This window comes from Vanellus vanellus (assembly GCF_965231255.1).
Source record: "Vanellus vanellus genome assembly, chromosome: 11".
NCBI classification, from domain to species: Eukaryota; Metazoa; Chordata; class Aves; order Charadriiformes; family Charadriidae; genus Vanellus; species Vanellus vanellus.
The window spans coordinates 18,322,877-18,339,734 of NC_138916.1; the positions used below are offsets into that span (position 1 = coordinate 18,322,877).

Genomic DNA, 16,858 nt, shown 5'->3' on the forward strand with positions numbered 1-16,858 from the left:
GCATGGGGCAAAACGTGCAGGTTTTACTGCAGTTTATGCCATTTTCTGGCTATTTCTTTCCCTTGGGCTCTCTAGCTCCCTGGGCTGCTCTTGCCAAAATGCGAGTCTTGCAGGCAAAAGAGATGACATCTTCTCAAATCTTTTTTTGGGTGATATGATCTACCCCAGTTCAACAGAAAGCAAACTGCGCAAGGATACTCTGCTGGGATACAGGACTTTGAGGGGTTATGAAATGTTCTCTGGCATAAGCTGGGGAAAAAACATTAAAATGAAAACTAGAGAGAAGGATAATTTCAGAGAATCATAGAATGGTTTAGGTTGGAAGGGACCTTAAAGATCATCTAGTTTGAATCGAATAATTCCAAATTAATTTCTGAGGTGTCGTGGTTTTCAGAACAGCCTGAGGGACTGTGGCACAAAACCACGATAATCAATGTGTTTTAATGTATCTTATACCTTAGTAAATCAAAATGCCATTGTGAAATTGCTGGGTGGAAGGCTGTAAAGGGAGGATAACCACCAGAGCCTCAGCTCACTCGAAACTGCAAGGGTGCAGAGCCTCTCTGGTTTGGTTACGTGGGCTCCTGCATCTTCAGGAAGAGATGCCAAGGTGTTTTACAGTCTGAATGTGAAATAGCGCCAGTGCATGGGAGGGACAGTAAAAGTTGGCAGATTACCAGCTGTTAACTGTACTGCTGTTTTTCTGGTACATACAGGCTCAGACAAATGACAGTGAATCAGATGCAGAAACCAAGAGAAGGCTTCAGAGGTCATCTGGATCGGAAAGCGAAACTGATGATACTGATGACGAGAAGAGACCAAAGCGCAGGGGGCGGCCTCGAAGTGTTCGAAAAGATACTGTGGAAGGATTTACTGATGCTGAAATCAGGAGGTCAGTGATAAGCCCAAGAGACAGTTCAGAAAATAAATATAGAAATCCTATGCAGGCGGAGAAAACCCCAGATTAATCCAGGAGGTGTTCACCTGTAAGCACGTCAGTGGGTTAAGTGGAGCTGGTTTGTTTGGCCAGCTTCTGCACCTTTGTAAAATTCACTTTGCTCCCAGCTGATGACCTTAATATTCAGGTCTGTGCAAAATGGACGGGATTGTCTTTAGTCAGGCTGCAGTGAAGCTGGTACCTTCCTAAAATTAATCCTTGTAACTGCCCTTCCCGGGCCAAGTGGATTGAGCTAATTGCATATTACATGTGAGGTCTTAGGTGCTATGAGATACAGAGCTGGAGAAGCCAAGGACTGTGGTGGCCTTCCTGACATTTTTCTGGCAGTAGTCCTGCTGATTTAAGTTTTAAGTGAAAGGCAAGCTCTGGCAAAATGACCCCATGAGAAGCACTGGTCCCGTTGATCCCAGCACTTGTGTATCCTCTTCTGCACTGTGTCCCTGAAGTCAGCTGGGGGCTGAATTCCAGAGCGTTATTTTCTCCTCCTATCTTCTAACTCTTGAGCCTTTCCTGAAGAACTTTGTGTTATGGCTCTGCCCAGATGTTCAGCCAAAGATGGAAACAAGGAGGTTGTGAGTTTTCCTTGACTCTCTCTCTCTGACTCCGAGTTGATGTATTTGTAAACAGGAGATGGTCAGACATTTCAGGTCATGGTAGCTGCTCCATATCCAGCCCTGAAGTCATAGAGAAGGAAGGAGGTGTTGCGAGGTGTTGCAGCTGTTTAGGTTATTGTGGTGTAGCAGAAAGAGGCTGAAAGAGCACAAGATGAAGAAAAGAAAAGGAAAAAATTAACTCACTTTAAAAATAATCTGTAGTTGAAGCCATTGGGTCTGCTCCCAGCACAAGGCACTGCTCAATTGCCGCAACAGTGTCTGACTCTTGCCCTGAAGTTGTGTGTTAGCCATGGCAGTGTTTTTCGCGATAAAAATAAGACATAAAAATAAATAGCAATCCTTGTCTGCAAACCTCTGTGATGGATTGCACCACATTTGGCTCTTCTGTGATGGGTTGTTAGACTTACAGCCTGAGCGTTAAAATTACCAATGACATTGATTTAATGCCTCTTTTCTCCTTGGAAAAATGAAGTTAATGATTACCAACATGGTGTGAGCCAATGCTTTCTTTCAATTATTTTTCTTAAGCTACAGTTATGGCTCCTTCCCCTCCCCCCCATCTGTGAAACATCCAACATTCGTAATAATGTTGTGTTCTTCTCCAGCCAAGGTCACAAAACTCTTCATGGGGGCTAATGGATTAGGATCCCCAGTCCTGAGTGATGCTTAGCTAATCTGTGTGGAATGCGAGGTTGATAACGTGGCAGGCGGTAATTAATATATTCAAGCGTATTTGTGATATTGGACCCATTTTGTATGGCAGCTGGTTTAGTTTCTGTTTGTTTGGTGTTTTTTTTTTTCAGGTTTATCAAGGCTTACAAGAAGTTTGGGCTTCCTCTGGAACGGTAAGTCTCAACCCGGCCCTGCTCCAGAAGGTAATTGCAGGGTCATGTTGTGTTTCTACACACGGCCGTACACACGTTGCTGTGGGTGTTTGATACAACCTCCGCGGCCAGCGCAAAGCCTTGCTCTCGTGTGATCAGTAACCCGAACACTGCCGTACAGTCCCTCGTGCCTCAGTTGATGGGCACTGGTGAATGATAGCCAAAAAGCAGCGAGAGCAAGTGGTGGCGCCGGGCTGTAGGCAGCATCATCCCGCTGGCAGGGTCTGGCCCTTGGGGCATTTCCACTCTGCCCAGAGAGGAGAGAGAGCAGCTGCCTGAACAGCAAACGCTACCCAAAACGCTTGCCGAGCTTCTCTATGCGTATCAGTTTTGAGACTGAATTCAGAGCATCTTTCTTTTGCTGCTGTATCCCTCTTGAAGGGAAGCGGGGAGAGGCGCACGCTGTCCTGGAGCGCGGGTCTGCAGAGCCTCCCACGAGGGCTGTGACCCAGCCTCAGCGAGGGAGGAAGGGAGATGGGCACGTGTGCCGGCCCTGGAAAGCCGCAGCCCTTGCGGAGATCTCAGAGCTGAGGCAGGGATTCCCTGCGTACATTGTCTAAGACAAGACTGTGTTTTTTTTAGCTGGTTGTACTCTTCTGTTGTGAAACACAAGGCTTGCGTATGGGCCTTGATGTTACTGACTTCAGCCAGGCAAAGGGACAGCAGGTGGCAGCTTTTGACCATCAAATGGCATTAATATGAGACTGAGAAAGCATGAAGGGACACTGGACGGTCACAGAGTGTACTTGTGCTCAAGACAGACAGTTCTCTCCTTTGCTTTAATACTAAGAAGATCCAGAGGATTGGATCAGTTGTACTACATCTGCACCTGTTAGACCTAAAAAAAAGACTAAAACTATGTTGTTTCCTGCACGAACTCGACACGTGAAGGACAGCAGGTTTCATACATTCATATATATACAGCATTGACTGGTAAAAGCTATGAAACAGTTGCTCAGGAAGAGACTGGGAGGAGATATGCTGTATCAAATACAAAATTTGCGATTCTTTTTTCCCCCTTTCCCAGGCTGGAGTGTATTGCCCGAGATGCTGAGCTGGTGGATAAGTCTGTGGCTGATCTGAAACGGTTAGGGGAACTCATCCACAATAGCTGTGTGTCAGCAATGCAAGAATACGAGGAGCAGCTGAAAGAAAATCCAGGTGAAGGTAAGCAAGAGGGTTGTGTGCTGCATGATGGTTTTGGGGGAATTCCACGGAACTGGTGAGAAAACCATTCCCTTGCTGGACAGGGAGGCATGCCACATTGCAACTTAAAAGCAAAGACCAAGCACACTTAGACCATCCCATCTCTGCCAGGCAGCTCTAGCCAATGGAGGGAACCCCCCGAGTCTTCTGCTCGGACTGGAAAGTGCCATTTGTTTTGTTGGCTTCTGCTGAACATGAGTTTTCCTGGGGAGAGGCTGAAGTCATCAGCTTATTTATTGCTGGGCCACAAGGCAAAGCACATCATGTTTAACTGCTCCTGGGATTGGTAATCAGACTGGTGCTGTGTACTCCATGGTAGAGCTGCATCCCCAGGTAGCACTTCTCGGAGTTCTCATCAACCACGCTATGGCTGTCCTGTTGGTTTGGAGCTACAGGGCTCTGGGCTGGGTTTCGTGCTGGGTCTCTGCCTGTTGCAGCTGAAGCAACAGCTCCAGTGTACTTAGATGTGTTTTTAAGAAAATGATACTGGAGGGTGTTTGGATTGCAGATCTAAGTGAGTTAGTGAAAGAAAACTTAAATTTTGGGCCTGCCTTAGCAGACAGCCTTATATTTAAATAAGAGATTGCGGGCAAGGTCTTGATCTCTGTGTGTCTAGACATTTTTACAGTGGCACTTCTTTCTGTAAGAGTTCTCTTAGTTGCTGTGCTTTATTGCTGAACAGGGAAAGGACCTGGAAAAAGAAGAGGTCCTACTATCAAGATTTCTGGTGTCCAAGTCAACGTGAAATCCATCATCCAGCATGAAGAGGAGTTTGAAATGCTGCATAAATCCATTCCCACGGACCCAGAGGAAAGGAAGAAGTGAGTTTGGCTAAGCAGGCAACGCAGAAAGAGGCTCAGGGAACTTGGATTTTTGTAGTGGAAAGAGAATAGCCTAGATATGTGGATTTGCTTTATCCTCCGCAGCATTAAAAGTAGCTCATGTTTGAAATGCCTTCAGGTACCGCCTGACGTGCCGTGTCAAAGCTGCCCATTTTGATGTAGACTGGGGAGTGGAGGAGGATTCTCGCTTGTTAGTGGGAATTTACGAGCATGGTTATGGAAACTGGGAGCTAATTAAAACGGACCCGGAATTGAAGTTATCTGATAAGGTAGGTCGCTTTGCTTATTGCTTGCATTGGGTCCATTGCAGTGTTCATAGACAACGTGTTTGATTTACTCCAGAAACAGATGTTTACATTTGTAACCACTCCAAGAATAATAATAAATAATAACGGGGAAAACAGCGACCTCCATGGAATGTTGCATGCTTGATGGAAAGCAGAGTTCTGTTATTTGATTGGCAGTAAATTTTCTCTGAACAGTACCATATGAACCACAGTGAAATGATGCAGGAAGAAAACGGTAATGCTGACATGTGTGGTTACATGCACAGGGCAGACGGTGCATTGCGTAATCGTGACTTGATATTTCCTTGAGCATCTCACAAGAAGCTGAGTCTGAATTTCTGTGTGGAAATGATTTTTCACGGATTTGACACTGCTTATGTCAAGACTGATCTGTGTCAGCTTTGAGGGTATAGTTACTTGACTGGCTATGGCGGCAAAGCCAGCTGGAAAGCCTGCATCTAGTTCCTCTGTTCCTCGGGCGTTCCCAGAAGAACTGTTTGTGGGGGCCACGTTGAAACGATCGAGGTTAAAAATAAGCTGCCATCCGTTGTGTCAAGCACAATGGAAGGAGAGCAAACTGCAGCGTAGGGCTGAGGAACATCAGGACTCTCTACACCAGCTTTGCTGCCAATATGCTGCATTCCCATGACATCCCCGCTAGTGTTTTTTAGCAAAGATCAGACTGTGGCTGAGAGCCCTCCTTCGTGAAGTTCAGAAAGGCATTTTATGATGGAAACAATTGCCTGAGACATGCCACCCACTTTCCAATGAAGTGTGAATGTAACCATAGGTGACAAGCTCCACAAAGCAGCACCTTGCAGCCTTGTTTTCCGCTAAAAATTCTGCATCTATACCATTGCTGTGGCAATGTCTCGCGTCACCAAAGGGGACCAGCCTGCTGTGACAAGGCTGTCACACACAAAACTGATGTGTCGGGGAGAGTGAACTTAGTTTTGCAACTCAGGGTCCCAAATATAGTTTGCAAAGTTTGGGTTTTTCCTTCTTTTTGCACCCTTACAAGAAAGATCGTAGAGAATCTAGAGAGCTGCCTTGGGGTCCTTTCACTTCTGCAGAAGTCCAAGAGAGGGATGCTTGCGATAGGAGCTTTGCTTTTGGCTAGGCAGGGAGACTGTGTGGGAGCTGGAAGAAATATCTTGAACCTTCTTGTTCCCCCAGAACGTGCAGCATCTCCAGCCCTTTGCTGGGCCTGGAAGGACTGCTGCCAGTGTGTCTCTCTTCTGTCAATGTTTGATATAGGTGCATGTGGGTGTATTATTTTTTTTCCTTCTTTATCAAAGATCCTACCTGTTGAGACAGATAAGAAACCTCAGGGAAAACAGCTCCAGACCCGAGTTGATTATCTACTGAAACTGCTGAAGAAAGATCTGGACAAGAAAGAAAACATGAAAGATGGGGAAGAGGTGAGATGTGGCTTCGTGATTCTGGGGGTCTCAGAATTTTGCTGGTGGTAGGAGATAGCCTGGGTTCCCAGGTCACTGAACACCACCTACACGAAAGAATATGGACTTGTCTGTTGTCTGATTGCATTGTGATACTCAAATGATAATTAGTAAGGGACAGGTAATTAATTATTACATTTACTGAAGAACTCGGGCTCATCAGGTTTCCTGCCACTCTGCAGGACCTGCAGCTGTTTGCGAGATGTTCAGGAGATGGGGTTTGTCCCCAGGAAGCAGCCGTAGCTATTTGCTTGCTCTGACTCGTTCTGTGTTTTCACCAGGGCAAGCTAAAGAAGAGGAAACCACGAGTAAAGAAAGAGAACAAGGCTCCCAAAGTCAAAGATGAGCATGGGAATGAGCTCTCCTCTCCTCGGCACTCAGACAACCAGTCCGAAGAAGGTGAAGTCAAGGTGAGTCAACTTGGTGGATCATGGCATTTCCAGGTTTCCTTGAGCTATGTTGTTACTGCAGAAACTCACCTTGAGAAGTGCCCTTAGCAAATGCCCGGTGGAGTCAGGGGGCACTACATTCCCACAGGAGACTGGCAAGTTCACAAAAACATACAGAGCTGTTGGTGTGAAAGAAGGACTTTTCCCACACGCTCTTTTACGTTAGTGCTTGTAAGTGTTTTGATGGGTCCTAGGATGGCCACGCACATCCACATACTGACTTGGAGGCAAGATTGTCTCAGGACAAAGTCTGTTGCCCTTATAAAGGAGAGAAAGAAGAATTGTTTCCCTCTCCTTTTCAATACGTCAGCTGGTGGTGAAGCTGGAGTTTACCAAGGTCACGCTGTTGCTTAGAAAACCTTCTGTCTCTGCGTGGTTTGGCTTGTAGTCTAAGGCTTTTTGTTCATGTGCTGATCGGTATCTACCTTAAGGGCTGAGCGTTCCCAAGCGCAGCTGGCATAGGAAAGCAGTGCTTCTCCGCAGTTTGCCAGCTAGTTACAGACTGGGGCTCCTCTGTTTTTTATACTCATTTTTTCAAGGGTTGGGTGGGTTGCAGCTGGTTAAGCAGGGCTTGCTGTCTGGTTAAAGAGGTGTGAGGGCAAATTTGGATGGACCTCGAAAATGGCCTGTGTTTCAAGGATGTCAGCTTTAGGGAAGAAAGTGTACGTGAGGTGAGGGACTCCAGCTTTGACTGTGCTGTGATTGATTTTCTAGGAGGATGGCTTGGAAAAGAGCCCCGTGAAAAAGAAACAGAAGAAGAAAGAGAACAAAGAGAACAAGGAAAAACAGACAACCACTAAGAAGGAAAAGGAAAGCGATAAAGAGAAAAAGAAGACAAAAGACAAGAAAGAAAAGGTATGCAGTACTCTCAGGAGCAGTTTAAGAGATAGGAAGGTCTCTGAGCAGAAGGGCAAGCTATGAGACTTACGATTCGTAAAAGGCCCTGTGTGAACAGACAGCAGTGAAGCACTGTGGGGTGAGGTGGTATCCCATTTTCAGCCCTCCTGAATGCTTTTTATGAAGAATTGCAGCAAAAAGTGGAAAAGGCAGTGTATCCTAAAGCTTGATGGAACGTGAGCAAAAAGGAGGAGATTTTGTCAGACTGCCTTTAAAGCAGAGCTGTGCCTCTGACAGCAGTATGGCCAAATAGCTGATGCTGAGGAAGGAAGGGGGAAGAGCCTGGAGCACTCAGATCAAAGTTCTGTTCAGCTGTGATTTATCACAAGGTTGGCAGCTCCTTGTCTGTATTTAAACTCACCCCAAATAACCAAACTGTCCTCACCATCAGGACTGTGAGTTGTCCTTGTTGGCTGTTCAGGACTCGCCAGAATGATTTTTTTCAATATCAGTGGTATGTTGTGGACTAAAATGTCCCTTGAATTTTGGGTACAACTGCCCTGAGGCTGGGTTCAAATTGGATGGGGGGTAAAAGCTTCTATAATAATGACCCAAAATACCTGTCCAAGGAACAGGTATGTACTGCATGCCCAGTGTGTTTTGACACTGAGGTCATAGGTGCAAACCAAGAAGTTTTGTTGCATTTGTGGGGGAAAATTTGCTTTCCAGTGGTTTTTGGTATGTCTTTGACTCTAAAGCATTTTAACTACAGATAAGTAATTTAAGTCAAAATTTACACCAACAAGCCATGATTTGAGGTTACTTTCCAGGGGATCTGAGGACTAGTGACATCACGTGAAGTTGCAGATCCTCGTAGAGATGAGACTACTCTGAGCTCTGTCCTTTGAAAGCGATATATATTTTTTAGCTTAACCTCTCTTCCAAGTCTTCAGCGTAGGTTTTCTCTCCATGCGTATGAATATCATATTCACGTCCAAAATGTTGACTCTGACTTCTCTCTACTCCCTCAGGGATGACGTAAAGCTAAATAGAGGCATTATAGCTAAACAATTTGAGATCTTGGGAGGAAAGCTGTAGGAGCGGTGCCCGGGGTTTAACAACTGCCAGTAACAATAGTGTGGAGGTTGTTAGCTGGATCACTTGGGATCCTACAGTCTGGCTCATCATGTGATGTGTGTAATTTGTCCTTGTAAAGCCTAAAGGTAGCGAAGCCAAATCTGGAAGTAAAGGAAAGAGATCACAAGGTCCCGTCCACATTACCGCAGGGAGTGAACCGATCCCTATTGGAGAAGACGAGGATGACGATCTGGACCAAGAAACGTTCAGCATAGTGAGTATTTTCCTTGGGAGGTGGGAGGGCAGTGGCAGAGAGCCCAGCAAGGCAGCCAGGATTTGTTATCCCAGGATGTGTTTGAGGTGTCAGGGCGTGAACCCCCTTCTAGTGCCCCCCAGTGATTTCCTCTGGCCGGTCTGAGGGCACGGCAGAACAACCCAGTAAGAGAGTTGTCCACCAGCCGCCTCTGTGCCTACCAGCCGGCTGCTGTAAACTGCACTTCAACTGGAAGAAACTTCAAAGCTCTTTCAGCTCCCGATTCTCACCAAGCAATTGCACTGTCGAAGGCTTCAGATAACTCTCTTGACAATTCAGTTTTGCCTGAGTGCGCGTGTTCATCCCCTGCCTCTGCCAGCGATGCCGTGTGGGGCAGAAGAGGGCAGCATGTCAAAGAGCATGCAGAAGGGCTCTCCTTCAGCTGATAAGTTCCCACTGCTCATTTGGCAGCCCTGGGCTACAGAAGACCCTGTGGTCTTCTGTGGTAGTCTGTCTCCTGTAGAAGTCAAGGAGTTATTTGGGCTCTTCCAGGCAGGGAAATACAGAAGAGTTTTGAGGGTGACCTTGTTATGGCTGTAGGAGGTACGGAGTTATCTGAGCTGTAAGCACTTCCCTAGCTCTGTAAATGCTCTTGCAGCAAATGTGCCTGCAAGGCTCGTTGTAAAAATAGCCTTTTAGTAAAAGTTGTCATGACAGAATCTCCTTGGCCTGATTTGCACAGGGAAGTGCTGAAATATCACTTTTTAGCAGTGATATGTAGAGAACAACAGTTCTCTAAATTAAAAATCTGTGTGTTCCCTGCAGGTCCCGTGTTATTTTTTGTGTCTGCTTTTTTCTTTTACTTTCCCTCTGTGATGCGTGAAAGGTCCAGTCAGGCAGTAGAAACCTGTCTGATTTACTGTGTGTGCACAGCGTTGATGAGCACAGCCAAAAAAGAGATGGTGCTTTCATCTCGTGTTTTCCAGTTTGGGTAAAAGCAATAGATTAAAGCGACCACAGATGGGGATGGACAGGGGGGCTATTGAGCAAGCGCTCGTTCAGCTGGGGCTGTTGGTTCAGCACGTCAGTGCTCGGTTATGCTTCCCTGCCTGCCCTGGGATCAGCGCAGGAGCAGACCCTGTGCGGTTGTAGTTCGCCAAATAAATTGTTCCCCTCTGAAAGGGGCGGCAGCGGAGATGGGGAGACTCTCCTCTTTTCCTGATTATTTTCGGCAGCGTGTCTAACAAATTGCTATTTTCATAGCTGATTTCTCCCTGCGTAATGGTCAGATAAAGCTAATTATCTCATGCTAATGAACTTCTTCCAGCTCTGTCTGATTAAGAGCCCTGGGCCAAATGAATCACTTTCTGCTCTCTGTTGCTTTTTCAAGTGCAAGGAAAGGATGAGACCAGTCAAAAAAGCACTGAAGCAACTTGATAAGCCTGATAAGGGACTGACGGTTCAAGAACAGCTGGAGCACACGCGCAACTGCCTCCTAAAAATTGGGGACCGCATCTCTGAGTGCCTTAAAGCCTACACTGACCAGGATCATATCAAGCTATGGAGAAGGTGAGGGATTGTTGTGTTTTCTTTGGCTGGTCTCTAGCGTTAAAAACAGCAGTCAGAGGCTGCTGGGTTTTATGTGGATGAATGTGCCGTTTGCCTGTTATTTAAACCTGTGAAGCCTTACGCTCTGTAGGCCGCTCAGTCCACGACCAGTCTCAGGTGAGGGTTTTGTCTGCAAGTTATGCTGGTTTCATTTAAATTCATTTCAGAGCTAGTTCAGATAAACCAGTGCGAACCTCTTTTTTTTCACTTTGAAGAGCTCGGTTCCAGCTCTCCTGATCATCCTGTCCTGAGCTGGGTTGAGACTGTTTTCCAGAGAGGGTAGAACTGATTTGACGTTGGTTTGAAAGCAGTTGGCAGTTAAACTGCTGATGTAGCAATTAACAGAAAATGCTCATGTCCTTCTAGGAACCTATGGATATTTGTGTCAAAATTCACAGAATTTGATGCCAGAAAACTGCACAAACTCTACAAGATGGCTCATAAGAAAAGATCGCAGGAAGAGGAGGTGAGATCTGAAGTGCCTTCCCTCCGGTTGCTGCCTTTTAAAGTTGTCGCGTTTGAAGCGTCAGTACTTGCTGCCTCTTCTGATGGGCTCGCTTTATTGTTGTTGGCAGCCTGTGATTTTCTTAGCATCTACACAGTCTGATTGCATTTGCCTCCTTTTTCATGTGGCATTTCTCCCTTCACCTAACAACACTGGTCACTTTGTCCTGGCTGTTCTGGCCAAGAAAAAGCATTGCTTTATTGGTGTGGCACCTTGAGTTGAGTTGACCTTTAGAGTGAAAAGTGTGGGAGTGCTGCCCTGTAGAGAGGAGGTAGAAGCAGAGTCGTATGGGGCAAAACTGTGTCTGTCCTCCACCACGTTTGTACCATTGCCATTCATACCATGCTTGGGCACAGTTGGTTCACCAAGTCCTCAAAGAGGTGGGTGGCCCACAGCGTGGGGAGTCTGCAGAAGAATTTGACAGAAGGGCCTGACAGAAGGGTTTTGCTCACATAGTCTGAATCTTTAGGTGGAAGAGCAGTTGAGCTATAACCCTCTCTTCCACCTTGCAGGAGCAGAAGAAGAAGGAGGACATGTCCAGCATGAAGAAGCCGTTCCGCCCAGAGCCTTCAGGCTCCAGCCGCGATTCTGTAATGTCCCAGTCTCATGTGCCTCACAATCCTCATTCCCAGAAGATCCACATGCCCCCGTCCCACGCCCAGCAGCAGATGCATGGCCACCCACGTGACAACTACGGCCATCCAAACAAGAGACATTTCAGCAACACAGGTGAGCGCTGGCAAGCCGGGAGAAGCCATTCCTTCTAACCTAATGGCTGTTTGCTCTTGGCCACAAATCCTTCTGGGACTTGTGTCTGTTCAGGTTTAAAGGTGATGGGATGGAACATATATTACCGCTGTTCTTATTGCTGGACTAGAAAACATGATGATACAGTGATGAGAAGAGTATAAGAACAGGACAGAATAAGATTTGCTAGAGTAAATGGAAAAGAAATTAGAAGAATAAAATTTGGCCTGCATGGTTTAGGGAGGAGAAAGTTAAAGGGGCACAGCAATAGTTACAATTTATTTGAGAATTCAGAAAAGTAATGGGCTTATACTGAAGTGTGGAAGATGCTTACTGGTGCTTTCCTCATTGCAGACCGAGGAGAATGGCAGAGGGATCGGAAGTTCAACTATGGTGGCAACAGCAACCAGATGTGGGGTGGGGAGCGGCATCACCAGTATGAGCAGCACTGGTACAAGGACCACCACTATGGTGATCGACGATCTCGTGGAGAGCCCCACCGGAGCTCTGGGAACTACAGACCAAATAACCTCTCCCGCAAGAGGCCGTATGAACAGTACAACAGTGACCGAGACCACCGAGGCCACCGAGATTATTATGACAGGTAATTCCCTTTCATCTCAGAAAGGCTGGGAAGGGTTTGCAGTGATGCACCCAGCCATGGTGGCCTGGCTTTCTTTGGGGAACTGATCTCCATCCATTCATTTTCTCTCTGCAGGCACCACCATGATTCCAAGCGTCGACGATCCGATGAGTTCAGGCCTCAGAACTACCACCAGCAGGATTTCCGACGGATGTCTGATCACAGGCCACCCATGGGATACCATGGCCAAGGACCTTCGGACCACTACCGGTCATTCCACACAGACAAATCGGGAGATTACAAACAGCCTCTCCCACCACCTCACCCTGCAGCGTCGGACCCTCGCTCGCCCCCCTCTCAGAAATCCCCCCACGATTCCAAGTCACCTCTCGATCACAGGTCACCTCTGGATCGGTCGTTAGAACAGAAAAACAATCCAGATTATAACTGGAACATTCGGAAAGCATAAAGTGACTGAGAGGGGGGAACGTGCACGTCTGAAATACTTGGTTTGATGCAACAGTGGCTGGTTTCTCCAAGCCAGCTATCAGAAACTCTGAACATGCTGCTATCATCTTGCTGGGTCAAGGAGGATTTTGGGTTAGTAGGTAGATGAAGATTTTTCCCTAGCTCTCAGTTCTGGTTTGGATTCCCATTTCCTTTCCCCTCTTTTACCATTGAACTCTGGAACCAGCCTTGCTGCCTCATTCTTTGTTCTGTTTTTGTTTTCCCCGTTCTGATGGACCCAAGGGATTTTTCCCCAGCCAGTGTTTCCCCAAACCGACAAGGCGGATCAATGCTGCTTAGGATTGTGCAGAAGGCTGTGTGCCTGCTCTGACTTGATGTTACGTGACAGATGCTGCTTTGGAATTGGGGATAAACTGGTTGGGCTGGGCTTTGTGTGTAACCAGCACAGGGCAATGGGAGGGTATATTCAAGAAGGGACAGGAGAGTCCCTCAGCAGCCAAGCTTGGTTGAAAGAGGGACTCGATGTCCCTGCAGAGTGACTCCAAAGGAGTTGGAGCTGGTGACAATCCATTGCTTTCCTGGCCACATTATCATTTCTGTGTCTTTATCCATTTCAAGAAACTGGCCATACTTTGATTGCTGTTGTGTCCCCTGCAACAGAAGAAGTGTGGGGGATCTTCTTCCCATCTCCAGGGCTCGAACTGGCAAATCTTGACTCCAGGGGGCTTTGGGATATGTGAAAAATAGACAAGACTTCCTTAGCAAAGGCTTAGTTCACTTCTAACCAGTAGGAAAGAAATTGGGGTGAGAACAGTATTTCCCAGTGAGCAGGGCTCAGGAATTCATAACTAAACTCCTCTTCTCCTCTGACATGGGCAGCTTGGATGGTCCAGGTGCTGGCTGGGAGCTGTAAGGTCAAAAGATGGCTCTGGGCATCCTGAAGCTCCTAATCTCCCTGGCACTGAAGCGGTCCAGTCTTTGGGCAAGTCGCTCTCTCTGCGCTTCACAAAACAGTGATCACCAACTTCTACTGCAACAAAAGCATAAGGGATGGTAGAGCAGAGTTGAATAGGAATGCAGCAGACTGATCACTGTTCGGCAAACGGTCACCTTCCTGCCATCGTTCCAGCAGTCAGCAGTAACTCTGAACTGCTAAAAGTACCTTCACCGAAAGACCTTGTGTCTGTCTAAATTGGAAACGTGCCCAGGGGCTTAGCACCTAAGTGAGCAGGGAGAGAATGAGGAATTCAGGACTGGGTCCTTAAAAATCCTTGCAGCAAATGTCTTAGGAGCCCAGCGTGGCAGAAGGAAAAGAGGAGCCTGCGGCCCAGCTTAGTGGACTTCAGAGCAAACCCTCCTCCAAGTATTTGAGCCACAAGGTGTGATGCAGACCAGTGTCCAGGCTGGAGATTTGGTGCGGTGAGAGGGGTTGCTCACAGATTTCTGGCCAGAAGTAGCTTGGGTGATTATTTTTCAGGTCCTAGGTCCGTGTTCGTAGAGTCACATCCCTGGAGACCACAAAGCTCTCCCAACAGCTGGGCTGCCCAGAGCGTGGTGTCCAGGGATGCATCATCTCCCGGAGCTCAGTATTAATGGCCAGGCGGTTCCAGACCCCTCGTTTTGGTGGGGGACAGAAGCTGGGCCTCCTGTTAAGATGCCAGTATCTGACCCTAATAAGCTGTGATGTTCTTTCCCTGAAGGACTGAGGGGAAATCGGTGTTCAGGGCTGGCTTCCTGACCCCAGCCAGCGCCTCGGAAGGCGCGCGCAAACCGACACTAATACCCCCCCGTCCCCGTCCCCGTCCCCTCTCCGTGCAGTGCATCCCTTGAAATCTGCTGCCATCGCTCGCTCCTTTCTGAGCCCGCTGCTTTAACGGGACGCACGGGGAGTGTTTTGCTCCCCTTTTGGTTTTATTTGGCGAGATTTTCACCAAATGCAGGGCAGTTTTGCTTCCTTTAGGGGCACCGTACTGCCCTGAGAAAGTGTTATGCTTGTGGTTACCTGTGCAGGAGGAGGTGAAGTCTTCCACAGTCCCCCTCCGAGCTGCTGGGTGATGGGAGGTGTTGAGATAGCATGTTTGCACGGCGTTTTCTCACTAAGCTGTGATTGCAGGCGCGCTTGCTGTGGTATTCAACAAAGAGGTCCTTTCTTTTCAGAGGTATTAGCTTTTAATGTGAAAATGGAAGAAACCTCGGAGGGGCAAAGGGAATTGCTCTTTTTGTTCGCCAAGCGGTGCTATCGTGATGGAAAGTTCGTGCCATACGCTCGTAGCAAAAGGCAATACTGGCCGGACCAGTGTTACGGTTGGTGCAGGAAAACTTTGAACCCCAGCAAGAGGTGTTTTCTGTGTCCAGACGTGGGGGTTTCCGCTCGTCCCGGGTTCCAGGTGTGAGGTTGGTTGGGGTTTCCTTCTTGTGCAACAGCAAAAGCTTTACCCGTATCCACCGAAGAGCTGTCCCCGCTGTCACCTCAGCCTGATACTGAAGTCACCTAGTTTTACTCACTCGTGGTGGATGGGTCGTCACTGGGTTTGGCTTTATTGAAGCTGGAGAACTAGATTTGGGAGAAAGTCCTCCCTGAGCACGCACGCACACACGCACATGCATTTTATGTCCCCTAAACATAGGGACCATAACCAGACACAGTCACTTGGGAGTGAGTGGGATCGGAGGGGACAAGTCCACAGCCATAAACTTCACTGCGGTGTTTGTGTCAACGTCTGGTACGGCTCTTCCTTCCGAACCAGCTGCGAGATTCCTTCTAGCCTCTTTGCAGGAAAAAGTAGCAACTTGCTGGGGTTTTATTTTTTTTTTTTTTTAAAAAAAAGCGTTTTTCAGCCTGACCCCTTTGGAAATGGTGTAAAGTTATGAATTCACGCGATGGAAGTCCTGCAGACCGAAACCTGCTGCGGGGACAGGCAACGCCGTGCCCAACCGAAGTGGATACTTGACAGCGCGCTGAAGTCCATATGTGAACAGTTTTAAATGATCCACGCAAAAATACTATTCTGCTTTCACCCATTTCCTCCTGACCTCTATCTCCCCACCGGGGAGAGAAGGACTCTTACTGTAAAAATGTGGACTTTTAAACCTGTTGACTAAAAACAGTAATTAATATTAATTTATATTTGTGAAAAAATGCCACTGTCCTAGTGATTTCTGATGTAAATATGTTGTTTATATAGTATGTATTAAATTTTCCTACATTGTAAAACTGCTGTACTTTTGATTCTTGTATATTAAAAAGTGTTACTGAGATTTTCAGAACCGCGCCAGCGTGGTGTGTTTGGGGGGGGGGGGGGGTCCTGCAGCCCCTCGGTGCGGTGGAAGCACTGGGGGGAGCGCCTCAAACCGGGGCTGTTGGGGGATCGCAGGGCCCTCTCCTGCGAGCGGCGGGCATGCCGGGATGGGTATTTTCACTGTGCAGGAATAAGCATGTTCTTCTTGGCTGTTTTACATAGTTTCACAGTCTGCGGTGATAGAGACTTGGAAACCCCTTCAGATGGGAATTTCCACCCGATCAGAAGCTCGTGCTTTTCCTCACCCATTTCCACCAGGATTTTACTGGGATGGTACCGATGTTTATGTGTTCATCCAACCTCCGTCTTTTCTGGATCTCTGGGGGCGTGTAAACTTCTTTTTTGACCCTTTCTGGGGAGAATTCCCTTTTTTCTAGGAGAAGTGCTGCTCCTGCTGCATCGGTGGAGTTCCCCACTCCGTCCCCAGCCCCTCCTGGGCAGGACGTGCCTCTCCCTTTTCCCCAGGTAGGACGCGATGGCATCCTGCGGGTTGCTTTGGTTTGGTCTTTCCCCTCCACCCCGTTCACGCCGAGGCCCACATGGCAAGAAACGGTGCAGGGATCGAAGCCATTTCCCCCCCACGTTATAAGAGCTCATTGTAAAAAGCACTTTTCGCACCTGTAGCCACTGGGGTCCAGCCCTTCCCAGCCCCTCTGCTGCTGAGCCAAGTTTCAGCCAAGAGTGAAATTTCACAGCTGAGTTATACGCCCCTGAAAAAATGGTTTTCCTAAGGGAAAGAGTGACTGGCTGCGAGCCGTGGGGCTGCAGATGGGAGAGGGAC

At 47.6% G+C, this 16,858-nt stretch overlaps 1 protein-coding gene across 1 annotated transcript in view; it reads left to right on the top strand.

The window, feature by feature from the left end:
- Positions 1–16,036, top strand: part of CHD2 (chromodomain helicase DNA binding protein 2) — a 56,511-nt gene extending 40,475 nt beyond the window's left edge. The window contains exons 25-38 of the mRNA XM_082488720.1: positions 717–892; positions 2,376–2,417; positions 3,484–3,623; positions 4,345–4,483; positions 4,623–4,773; positions 6,090–6,212; positions 6,533–6,661; positions 7,415–7,555; positions 8,754–8,888; positions 10,258–10,436; positions 10,842–10,941; positions 11,493–11,709; positions 12,082–12,331; positions 12,446–16,036. Coding sequence (XP_082344846.1) covers positions 717–892; positions 2,376–2,417; positions 3,484–3,623; positions 4,345–4,483; positions 4,623–4,773; positions 6,090–6,212; positions 6,533–6,661; positions 7,415–7,555; positions 8,754–8,888; positions 10,258–10,436; positions 10,842–10,941; positions 11,493–11,709; positions 12,082–12,331; positions 12,446–12,779 — 2,256 coding nt within the window. The 3' untranslated portion in view covers positions 12,780–16,036. The remainder of the gene's footprint in view (positions 1–716; positions 893–2,375; positions 2,418–3,483; positions 3,624–4,344; positions 4,484–4,622; positions 4,774–6,089; positions 6,213–6,532; positions 6,662–7,414; positions 7,556–8,753; positions 8,889–10,257; positions 10,437–10,841; positions 10,942–11,492; positions 11,710–12,081; positions 12,332–12,445) is intronic.
- Positions 16,037–16,858: the final 822 nt, after the last annotated feature.